The sequence below is a fragment of the Lepisma saccharinum genome, chromosome 7, assembly GCF_977018435.1.
Source record: "Lepisma saccharinum chromosome 7, izLepSacc3.1, whole genome shotgun sequence".
NCBI classification, from domain to species: Eukaryota; Metazoa; Arthropoda; class Insecta; order Zygentoma; family Lepismatidae; genus Lepisma; species Lepisma saccharinum.
In genome coordinates this window covers 10,388,611-10,401,760 of record NC_139235.1, presented here as the reverse complement: position 1 = coordinate 10,401,760, position 13,150 = coordinate 10,388,611, and the positions used below count along the sequence as shown (strand labels likewise).

The 13,150-nt window shown below is 37.8% G+C and overlaps 1 protein-coding gene across 1 annotated transcript in view; it reads right to left on the bottom strand.

The window, feature by feature from the left end:
- Positions 1-13,150, bottom strand: part of LOC145989727 (uncharacterized) — a 233,195-nt gene that overhangs the window by 17,463 nt on the left and 202,582 nt on the right. Inside the window, exons 7-8 of the mRNA XM_083124993.1 lie at positions 6,498-6,634; positions 3,184-3,336 (exon numbers count right to left, since the gene is read on the bottom strand). Of these exons, the coding sequence (XP_082981119.1) occupies positions 3,184-3,336; positions 6,498-6,634 (290 nt within the window). The remainder of the gene's footprint in view (positions 1-3,183; positions 3,337-6,497; positions 6,635-13,150) is intronic.

Genomic DNA, 13,150 nt, shown 5'->3' with positions numbered 1-13,150 from the left:
GGGTGACATGTGGTCAGCATGACGGACCCCAGTCATTGTTGTGGGTTTCCAAGACCAGGTTATGATACTCTTTCATAACTCCTCATGATGTTTGGTGCCCACTGGTCCCAAACATTGGCTGAAATATCAGTAGAAAATTTGTTACACTTGTCCCCAGGAGACTCGAACCTGCATGCATCGCGTAGCTGGAGCCCCAACCAGGATAATTAGTAATAATGCTACTTTCATTTCCTTCCACTTCGATCTTCCCAGTACCAGTGGAGCATGAGTTTTCGCTCACACACTCACTATGGACAGATGAGCAAAATGAACTGAAACTAGATACTATCGAAGAGTGTGGGATCAGTAGCGGCTTCTGCCTATTCGCACGTGCACACCCAAGTAAATCTGCAATGCAATTATTTTTTATTAAACTTATTCACTGAACACTATCTCCTTCAAAACATCCCAAAACGTTCCGAAGCCCAATCGCCCCATCGGCTTCGCATTACCAGTGCCTGCCGCTGAGATACGTTCACTCGGAACACAAGTCACCTGGTGCTCATTGGCCGCTGTTTGCAGTACGCAAGAAAAGAGAAGGGATTTGCTCTTCTAGATCGCGGTATTATGGGCTAAACTCGCACTGCTAGTGCTGTGTTCATGATACAGCAGTGTTGCAATCCCATTCCATTCGAGATCGTGTGGTGGAGTAGAGGCAGCACACACATCACCGTAAATCGAGGGATTTTTTTTTTTTTTTTTTTTTTTTTTTTTTGGAAATGGACATTTCTATGGTATCTTCACTCACCCTGTTCCGAGCATGACAAGGGCAAGTAAGAATACAGGAGGGAAGGGAGGACAACTGAAAGCGAAACGCGTGCTTTAAACAATGTCTTGCATTGCCTTTGCTTGTCCAAAATAAACTGTCCTTGTGGCGCTGTAGTAGAATTATCCACCGGCTCAGTCAGGGGGGAGCGGGGAGACGTGGATCAGTCTGCTCTTTCCATTGTGTGGCAATATTGTTACGCTTTCAAAAGATCATTCCTCTTTCATTGCAAAGTGAGCATGATGAAAGGGGAAACTGTACATAGCGAAAGCAGATACGTAATATTTAACGTTGTTGAATATTTGGAGGGAAGTTAGCTACTTGTACAAATCGCACCAGCGAAGGGCAGTGTGGACTGAGTAAGTACTGTCATTTTCTTTAATATTTTTTTTTATTTATTCTTTTGATTTCGCTTGAGATGGTTGGTTTGATCAGTCGGTCATTAGAAATAAACAACTGCTAGATAGATTTCAACTGAGTTTCGGCTACCTTGTTTGCAGGAGTGGCTCAAGATAAAATTTTCACCTGGGCGAGATGGAATTTTGGCTCCCCCTACTTTCCACATTCCTCCAATATAAATCATAACCATGTTATATATTTAAGGTTTTAATGACGAAGAATAATAGCCTTATTTTAAAAATACTATAATGCTGTTAAAGAACACGTGTACTGTAGGTATGTGTTTATTTTATACCTACATAATGACATCAAAAACAAAAATAATCTCCTACTTATTAAGTTATTCAGCAGTAGCTTCAATTAATTCTTGTCAACATTCAATTCAACTCTTTTTAAAACAAATAGCCACGCAGCCGGTAGAGGCACATAGTGGTTCGGAGCCCTCTTTAAATTGTAGATCGTCTGTCTCTGTTTGCTTTTCTGTGCATAAAGTGGACTAAAAAATAAACTCACGCTTAGGATTTGGCTCTAATGAAGGACGATGCCCTTGGTACTCGCCCGATCCTGCTTGTTTCATTTATGCAAATGTAATTATTCTTGTTCACATTTATCAGTGGAGCGAAGGGGAAAGTTTTTACTAAATATTTTGCAAATCGACAATAATATTGAATATTGTAGATCGGCATTTCTATGTTTATAGTGATTTTGTCAGGTTATCGAATGTTGAATTATCTATATATCCAATAGCATCGCTCTTGTCGTGGTCGACGAAAAGTTCGCAGCGGTATTTCACATTTGTAAAAATTAATATTTTTATGAAATAAAACTCTCCTATAGCCTTATTTTTCAGTAAAATGTGTTCATAACCATAATTATGGACGGGGAAAAAAAGGAGCGAGTATTAGAGAAGGTTATAAAACACTTCTTCTGGACGCGATGCTGAAGTGCACACCCATAAAGTCATACCACGAGCCGCCACTGTGTGTGATACTGAAGTCTCGGTTTTCTAAATCATCATATGTCCAGTTCGGTTTCATAAACTGATTTCCAAGAACAGAAATTAGCTTTAAAAAATCCACACGAATGAGAAATATAGCTATGCAGAAAAACAAGCTGAGAGAGCTGAAGATGTCTACTTAATGTAAGTTTTTTGTTATTTCTTAATTACATTCCTATGCATGAACATATTATACAAGTACAAAATTGTTTTCTTAAAATTCCTTTCAAGTCCTGATTTTTTGCAACTTTTGTTGCAAATATGTGTCTTCTAATATTAGGATACAAAGTAGTGTTTTCATTTTTCTCCGCATCCTCGAAAAATCGTTTCTGAAACACCTCACCATCTTTGGAAGCCTATAGCAGTGTTAGTGTATAGCTCATAATAATTATGCTGTACAGTAGTACGTACATACTACCTTGTCAGTTCCAGCCCCCCCCTCCTCCCCCAACCTTCCCAATAGGCTTCTGGTCAAGATCATCCCAGATTTTCACTTACGAAATATAAGAAACTTAGACAAGACCGTAGTGTGTCCTGTAGCTGTTAGGGCATCGAAAACATGCCTTAAGACCAGCCTAGGAGATACCATTATCTTGACTAACTAAATTTTACACACATTTACAGAGAATTACGAAAAGTTATTTAGCAATTAAGGAAACTTAAAAGATACAACTTAAGGGTCATATTAGAAGAAAAACAATACACAATTTCTAATTTCAATTATAATTCTCAGCATTTATACCATTTCTAAAAATAAGATCCGAATATCTTAGCAGAACAATATAAAAATGTATGAAACGTATAAAAACTTTAGATATAGAACTGTATCCGTAAATCATTAGCCAATTGAAAAATTGTAGTCAAAATGACCATAGTTAGTTATTCTTAATTTTATCAAGTATTTCTAATCTGGTTGTTGTTTTACTGAAATTGCCACATGAAAATATGAATTAGCAGTAATAATATAATATGTGCAACTTACTTGGTGCATCTCCTGGTTCCAACACAAACACACTTGTACTCGCCATTAACACTCCTTCATCAGATTCTGAATATATATCCTTTGTAAGTGACCTAGCTTGAGCAGATGGTAAAGGTTCAATGTCTGTATCACAATGCATCTCCGAACATCCTCCTGGAAACAGAAAAATTAAAATTAGCACAAGAAAACTATCAGTTGACATGAGCTGAGCCTATAAAACTTTTATACTTTCTAAACAGTATATCTTATCCAATATATTTCAGAATGATTGTGCCAAAAAATGTTGCATTGGTTTTGGCTGTATGTACGAGTACATTCACTGTGAAAATGTGAACAATCAGTAAAATTAATGAAAACAATTCAGTTACTATCGTTTTCAGAGAAATGTTACAAAAGGAATGTTTTTTTGCTGAAAAAAAATCACAAAATGTCAACAGTACCTTGCCAACTTCTTCCAACAGATGGACAGGGACTAGGTTTATGGTGTTCAATCGCCATCTCCCATGAAATAAATATTAAATCGAGATTCTTTGCTGTTCACAGGTTGATCACAGTGGCATTTAAGCTCATTTACATGTTTATAAATGATATTCCATCACAAACACAAATTGAAATTTACGTACATGAGAAGTGTTAGCATGAAGAAATTCTTGTTTTGTTTTACTTTAGTTCAGAGGGCTTCAACCTTTTTTTATGTATAAAGCTTTTGTTTTAGGTATAGGACTGGGCCTCTAGTGTGATCCAAACCACTGTGTCTCAAGTGGGTATCCAATCCAGGACACAAAGCTACAACGTTACCAGTACGCCATCGAGAAAACCCTTTCAACCATTTAAGAATGAAGGTAACATTTTAAAGCAACAGGACTTGTGGATTAACTCGGATGTACTGCATATTAATATATAAAGAAATTATTATGAAACTTTTCTAGTAATGCAACATCAAGTAATGCATGGCTTATTTTTGCTAAACTTCTCTGTGAAAGTAACTATCTTTTTTAATAACCAAGAATCTGAGACATAGAAAATTGTAAAAATGGCTGCTTCTTACTTTCATATGATGGCTATCCTTGTTACTATTGGCTATGTGATGAATGAATTTGGATTTTTTTGTTCTTAGTTCAAAGCTTCTGATTACATTCTATTATTTTGATTCAGCATCCTTCATTTCAGATGGAAGCTGTTCATTGGCTGCATTTGCAGGGGACAAACTTTGAAGCAGTGGCAGAACCAATCTTACGTGTATACGAGGGGCACTATTTATATTTTGAGCCTAACAACGAAAAAACAGGAATTTAGCATTGAAAACAAACTGCTTTATTGTTTTTCGAAGTATTCTCCTTTATGGTCAATACACTTTTGCATTCGTTCGAACCATTTGTCAAAGCAGTTTTTCCAATCTTCTTGAGACACCTCCATAATATGGTTTTTGAACGCATCAACGGCGTCTTCCGCCGAAGAAAATCGTTGTCCACGCAATTTATTCTTGACATTCGGGAACAAGAAGAAGTCATTGGGTGCCAAATCAGGACTGTACGGCGGATGACCCTGTAATGTTACAGGTTTGATTGCTGTTTGTTCTGACAGGGTTTGACTGCCTTAACAGAATAGGCTGTAAAATAAACAATATTTACAATTATACAGCAATCTAAAAGCATGTTTGCAACCCATAGGTCATTGTGATTTGAAAAGTGGCAATCAATGTCCATTGTTCCTATATAAACGTTTCAACATACGTTGAAGTGGACCGGAAGTGACCGGAAGTGGACCGGAAGTAAATATGTGTGGGTGTACGTGGGTGTGGGTGTGGGTGGGTGTGGGTGGCTCATATGAGTATTTTTGGCTTAGTTTTAGGTGTAGCAAAAACAATATCAAGAAGGGCATATTTTTAACAAGCTTATGGACAACAATCTGGCAGATGTAGCTTTTGTAAGTGTAGGCAAATCAATCTGAGGGGGCTCATACTTTCACAGGAAATTCCCGAGGGCATTTTTACAAAAATCTTGGGTTAGACAGAGTACCACACTTGAGCAATAAGCTCATATGCACATCTTGAGCTAGTTTTAAGTGTAGCCAAATCTGCCTGAGGGGGGCTCATACTTTCTCGGGTTTATATTATCATCAATTACACTGCATATACTACACTCGGAGATGGAAATATCTGGAGTAAACAAACAAAAACAAGTTTCTGCGCAGGTAGTAGCTCGAGAGGGCTCAACCAATGAACATGTAAAAGAGGAAACGAGTGCAAGGAGGGGGAAACATGGCTGCAGCTCCCAACCATTTGCATGCACTGCTTTGCTCTACCAACTTACTTTCTGCCCTTCTCTATCATTATGCATGGCCTTGCTCTACAGATTCCCAAAACAGTTAGCCGTCGCGTGCGGTTCGCATACGAGTGCTCACAATAATGTTTTTGTACTTAATGCAGATTTACCCCTCTCCCTTGCAACTTCATCTTCAATTGAAAAAGTGAGAATAACAGTTCAATTTATTTTCAACAATTTTCCCAAAATCACGCTATATTTGAAGTAATGCAAGAAGAACCTAGGAGAAATTGTCCCTCTCCTCCTTAAAATTTGCCAGGTTTAGCGAATTCTCGCTAAAGTTTGCAACTATGTAGCACAAGACATTTTCGAGTCCCCATAGACATGCTGCCATCTGGTGCCAAATGTAAGAAGTATTTCAGCTTGCATTAGTGTTCGCACAGCGAAGTGAACATCTTCGGGGTATAGTGCCAACAGCCCCTTAGTTGTCAGCTCTATGCAACACGCACAGCAATTGTGTTCAACGCCCTCCGTGGAACACCATGGGGGTCAGGGTTACCAACTATCTAGAGAAGTTATCAGACGGGAAAGAAGTCTTGTCAGAGTAAATTGTGTGTATATACTTGTACATCAAACATAGTATTCTTTCGAATAAATATACGTATGTGTGTGTGTGTGTGTGCATTTAATATGTAGGCTACATAATTTAAGACACATACACGAGTGTTCATGTGCTCATGCGAACATTATCAGACGATGCGCCTGGTGTAGTATCAAGATATCTGAAACCTCGAAAAATATGCGAAGTACAGGCTTCCTCTCCTCTTTCCTTCACTTCCACTATTCACTCCAGCGCTGTTAAAGCAACAGCCTTACCACCCCAATCACTTGAATTGGCACCACTGTTTCTATACCAGGGTTTCAAGTATAGTGTGGGATTTATAGGTGTGAGAGATGTTCAGATGAATTCACAAGATCTTATTACCTCAAGAAGTCTGTGTTCCATCATCATCACATAAAAATGAAACCTAAATATATATGTATACCTACCTTTGCAGATGGCAATGTCACATTGGAAATGGACTTCATTGCTGTCTGGGAAGCGGAACATGGAATAAAGGGAGGCATCTGCGGTTCCCTTCTTCTCATCATACTTGAATGGAGAAATTACACGATTTACAGGACACCTGTAAAAAAAAAGCAACAAATGTAAAAATTATTTATTTTCACTCATTCTTATCATTGTGATCTCAGAAACATTCCAAAAATTTTCTTATTTACTACAGAATAATAGAGTTCTTGAAAATACCAAGTACTAAGAAGCACAATTTGAGTTTAGGAAAGAATAAACTATACATTTTACTCACTTTTATCAAAAATTACAAAACTAGGAATGAGAATGAATGTGCGCACGTTAGTTTCCTCTTACAAAGGCATTTGATATGGTTCACCATAAAATTGTAATATCAACATTGAATCATATGGGAATAGTGGTTCCAGTTTCATTTAGAAAGAAGATATCAAAGACTATTAAAATACAATTATATATTTTTAATATAGTTACATATTTCAGTGATTTATTCTACATATTTATGTAGCTTATATACGTATTTTGGTTACCTAAAAATCTGGGCGTTAGGCAAGACCCACCACAGGACACAACATCCAGTATTTGGAAGTAACTAGTTATTTGTAATGCAGTTGCAAGTAACAGTTACTTTTTGGAGGGATTCTAACTGTAAGTCGGTTGCTGTTAAAAGTAAGTAACCGTAATTGTAACAGAGTTGCTTGTTTGCAATAGAAGAAACGTTAACAACAGTTACTTTTGCAGTGAATTTACAACACAAGTTGTGGACTTGAAAATCTGTAACGTGGGGGAATGGCAACCCTGTTGCAACTAAGTGTCTTCTCTGGATGTTAAGGTGAAACGATTCTTGTGGACTCGCGTAGGCTTCGTTACAATTTAGAAAATCCATGCTTTATCAGATATCTGTCGTTTCTAATTGCGCTCGAAGACTTTCGAGTTTCCGGTGGATTGACGCATTGGCCCGTAGCTAGGCAGGGGCCAGGGGGGCTGAGCCTCCTGGAACTGCCTCAGCCCCTATGGCATTAGGTAAAACTATTTTGTATAATCTGTCTGCAGTGAAGAGTGAAAATGTAGACAGCAGATATTATTTTGCTCAAAACTTTGGTGAAGGATAAATTCACAGAAAATGAACAAGCAGCTATTACATTCATGTTATTTATAAGAAGTAGTCAAAGTAGCGGCAAGTATTTGGAAGATTCTCTTCTCTAGACTTTAGAAAGTTCTTTCACAGGGGAACTTCTTTATCTGTACATTCGCTGCCCCTGTTGCGGCATCCCGTTTAGACAGAAATCTGTGACTTTGACGTCATCATCCATATTCCTTCCACATCTGCGTCAAAGGTCAACAGCTCCCAAGTTCTGGGAACGAAGGGAAGTTGCATTTCTTCGGCCGGTGGTTGAATGTACTGTGGGCACTATGATTGAATATTGTGCATTTTATTTTGTGTGATATAAATGTCTGCATCATCAAAAGTAGTATGAAGTTTGTAGTAAGGGATGATGTCAGTAGAAGTCAATTAACACTTCAAGAGATGTTTTAGAAGATATAGAAAAATGTAGTATTTGTATGATATTTCTAAATTTTATGTAACTTAATGAACCCCCCCCCTGATAACCCGTGAGCCCCCCCTGGAGATCAATTCTAGCTTCGGACCTGATTCATTTGGAATTTGGTAGTCAAACTAGAAAGAAGTCATATTGTGTTACCGTTACAAGAGAAGTGTTTAAGAGATAGTAAAATAAAATGAACGATCATTCAAACAAAACTTCTTGTTCTATCATTATTTACTGCAATAACATAAATACATGAAGACGTACAGAAAAAACATCAACACAAGACATGCAGACCTCAAGTCTTATAACAATTAATTTAACGATAACTGATTGTGTGTAATTTGTGTGCAAAAAAAATTTAGCAGAAAGTAGATGTAAAAATAACTTAGTTACTTTTCAAGTACCGGCAAGTGGTTAATTTTTAAAACGAGTAAGTGTAATTGAAGATATTTTTAAAAGGTAACTTGACGTTCACAGGCAACATCCGGGCACCTTGCAGTGCCGAAATCATGGGGAACAATAGAATCCAGAAACGTACATCATCTTTTGGCCATATATTATTATCCTGAATTGAGCAATGTCGAAGTAGCGGTTTCTATGAATTAGGCAATGCCCGGGTCGAAGATGACCCCTGTGTCACGACGTGGTGCAAGTAAAGGTCACGTTTCAACCTTGGTCCATTTTCCCGATTCTGACCTTTGATTGCCGGATTCCTGAATGCAAAAGAATTCTACGCTGTTTTAATTCCCCTTAATCACTTATTCCCATCTAATTTACAGACCATTTTATGGTTCGTAAGGGCAAACTAAATTATCAAGTGAATTCAGGGGCGGGAATGACAACTGTTTCTCGCGGGACCAAAACTTTTATAATTCCATGAGGTCCGTAGCCAGGGAGGCACGTAGCTAGAAGTGATCTCCGGGGGGGGGGGGGGCTCATGGCGTATCAGGGGGGCTTTGTAAACCAAGCCCATTTTTTAAAAAATGAACAGGTAAATTATGTGTGTGTGTCTGTGGGTGGGGGGTCATTGTTATATAAAATATAAATATCATACAAATACTACATTCTCCTACGTCTCTAAAACATCTCTTGAAGTGTTAATTGACTGATACTGAAATCATACCTTACACACTACATACTACTTTAGATGCACAATATTCAATCACAGTGCCTACAGTATATTCCACCCCCGGCCGAAGCAATGACACTCCCTTACGTTCCCAAAACCTGGGAGCTGTTGTCCTCTGATGCAGATGCGAAGGGAATTTACATGATGGCATGAAAGTCACAGATTTCTGTCTAAACAAGGACAGTGAAGGTACAGATATAGAAACTTCCCTATGAAAGATAATCTTCTAAATACTTGCAGCTGCTTAGACTTGTGCTCACAAACAAAATGAGCGAATGTAATTGCTGCTGTTCATGTTCTGTGGATTTATCCTTAAAAGTTGTGAGCTGTCTACATTTTCACTCTTCACTGCAAACAGATTATACAAAATAGTTTACCTAATGGCTTAGCCCCCCCCCCCACTGGCCCCTGCCTGGCTACGGGCCTGAGCCAGGGGTGCCCACAGGGGGGATTATGGCGCAAGTTGCGCCATCAAAATTTTTGGGGGGGATTTTTTCCCTTCAAATAATATAAAATTCAACATTTATATATATTTTCCAAAATATATGTAAAAATTTTACACCTTAAATGCATCATATTTAATCCATTAGATGAAGAAAATAAAGTGTTTAAGGGTGTTATCGAAGGGAGGGGGGTAGGAGAAATATTAGGCCTTATTTTACACGTGTGTTCCGGGGGGATTCTGAATTGAAGGTTGGGGGGGGGGGGGGGGGCAGTATCCAACTCTAGGTCTTAGATTATGGCGGGCATATTAGTTAGAGAGGGATTGAGCATTACATTGAGGTGGTATCCAATTCTTGGGTATTACTATTGTCTTAGACTGTTGCGAAATTCTTGTGTGGAGACTGAGAATTGATTTTTTGGAGGAGTCAATATCCATACTTCAGTATCAACAGTAAGCCTAAACTTGGCTTGGAAATTATGATGGTAGGATTGAGTATTAAATTTAAAGGGGGAGATAGGAAGCTTTTGATAAGGTGTTAAATATTAGGTTGTCAAGGAATTTCTGTAGTTGAGAGCGAGTTCGAACATTAAATTTTGAAGACTGTATTTAGCGACGTTTAGACCCCGAACGTGCCAAAAGAGAAACTGGAAACACTAATTAATTATCTCGGGATTCTAAGAAAGTATTGACATCCCATTAAATTAATATCCTTCAAAGCCTGCAAAGAGATGGATATAAAAATTTTCTTGCTCGCTTCGCTCGCAATATTGTGTTGCAAGAATGCATGTGTCTTTGGCGCTTTGCTGAGGTGAAATTGAAGCATAGATGCATTACAAGACATAAGCGATATTCTCGATATTCATTAATAACATCACTTAATGCTTAGTGTTGGTATACTACTTAATTTGAAGCAGGTTCATCATTTGGAACAAAAATATATCGAATCCGCATTTCTAACTTCACGTCACAGAAAAAAATACTTTAACAAGTTAAATTTGCACTGAAGATAAAATCCACGTAATTATTGTTATGGGTTACTAAAATAATTATATTTAACCCAAGAAAACGGGGGAGGAGTTCTTTGAAAGAGGAACCGTATTATATTATAGTCCTGAGCTTTACTTTGTGGGGATTACTATATGGTTTGAGTGCGCGAATAATATAATTTGGGGGGGGGACGCATGACATGATTTGGGGGGGGGAATTGCGCCATTTGCCTTGAGGGGGATGGGCACCTCTGCCCGTAGCGAAGGTTAGGCTGGAGAATATGAAGCCTAGGGCGCCATTCAAAAAATGTTTTGTTTAAATAATAATAATAATAAACAATGCATCAAAATCAAAATATGCAACACAGAAATTTACTCTTGCCAGGTAAGGGGAGAACCAAAATTTACAAGGTGTTACTCGATTCTTGTTCCCATTGAAGATTTTCAAATGATCCCCAGATACTTCCTTTGGAGTACCACGTGAAAATAGATGTCACCAGCAAGCAGAAAAACAAAAGTGTTTTAAACGTTTAAAACACACGGCTTTGTTTTTTACAAAATGTTTAAAACGTTTAAAAAAAGTTTTATAAATATGTTTTTTTCAGACTTGTTTAAAACACATTTTGATACTTGATGTTTGATAGTTTGTGCTTATTTGCGTGTTTTGTAACTATGCCTTTTCATTCAATCCGTGCCATTTTGTTTATTGTGCATAGAAATCTGTTCAGTGACTGAAAATGTACATCAATCAACAAAGAAACATATTGTAATGAATACCCGTAGGCCACGTTTTTTTTCAAGTGTTTGAAACATTTTTAAAATTGAACACTACGTGGATGATATTCGCGATTAAAATTACCACCTGAGCGCTAGTGTCGCTACCAATATGGCCGCTCTAAGTAGGATAGATCTTTGTTTACATTCAGCAGTAGTACAAAAGAGCAGCGTGTTGTCATGACTGGTATGGTAGAAAACGTTTAAGTTACGCATTATTTTTAAATATTGCGAATGCGATGTGAATTTCAGGTACTCTAACAAACGTGAAGCTGTACTGAGAACGAAGCATTTAATTATGATAGGCAAAAATAATACGGAAAATGCAGACGAAACTATGTATACGCACTGGTGCTGTATCATCTGCACGTCATATAACTGGGGTTCTCGGAAATTATTTGAAAATAAAGGAATTCAAATTGACCTGTACTTGAAAAGCTGGGACAGGAGAAAATTGCGAACATATCGTTGCAGTTCTTTCTCGAAAGAGAAAGGCTGGTTTAATAATAATATTCACGATTTCATGACCAGGCTATACTCACTGAAATAGGACATCGTACTGAATGAAACAGTAACATTAGCATGTCCACTTTTTTCTGGTTACATTTGACATTAATTCATTCTCAAACTATTTTCATCTTCCCTCTTAATCGACTTGCACCTGTTCCAAATTTCACACATACGTAACACCGGTAATAGATGGACGCATTGGTTAAGACGCTTCATGATTTTTCGGGGGGAAAAAGCTTTATTTATAAAGAACAATTTAAAAGTTTACTTTCATGGAAATATATATTTATCTCTAGATAAATAAAGTAAGCAGACTCGTGCATTCTTCGTAATTTCCTTGCCGAATTACAGTGTTATATCCCCCATACCAATCTTCTGTCAATTACGTTTTCCCCGATTTATTAACAAATTTCATTTTGTTGATTCCACGGGGTGGAAACACATGAAAACTTTTAATTTGTTCTGACCCATAAAACTATTTAGAGCAACAAAAAAAATAAAAAAAAATCTGAACAGTAGACCTCACTTTCTCGCATATTCACCATGCTTTAAACGACTTCAACACAACGTATCCTACTTAGAGTACTTCCTGAAAATCCCGGCAGATGGCATATCGGTTAATTTTAATCGCGAATAGCTACTGCACATAGTCGTTAATGTCAATATTAATTGCATTCATGATAAAATGTCGTATTAAGAAAAGAAAAAAACGAAAACATAGTAGCTACCACGTGGACTGAGTGGGGCCTGGCAACTGTGGATTAGTTGAAGCTTCTCGAACAGCCAACATGCGAGATTTAAGACTAAAGCCTGGTTTACATTGGTCGAGCAGACGACAGAGAGCTAATCTGTGACAGAGAGTAGTTGGAGCGAGCAGAGCAAAGCGAGCTACTCTCCTCGTGTAAACAACAGGGGAAGTACTGGAGCCAGTATTCACTGCAGTATCAGGACAGTCGAGTGGCTGTCCACGGAGGACAGCGACTCGACCGAGTTGCTTCCTCTCCCAACGATTTTTTCACTCGCGCCTAAACTCGACAGACCACTTGGTCAATGTAAACGCTATCTGAGGAGAGTATGGAGTCTGTGCAGTGGTTAGTGTTTTGTGATTTTGCATATTAATTGTATTTTTTTAAAATTCAACTATGAATAGGTGGTGATCCAAGTCCGACAACTTAAAGTTTGTAGAGGCGTAGGAGAAATAAAATTGAAAATAAAGAAT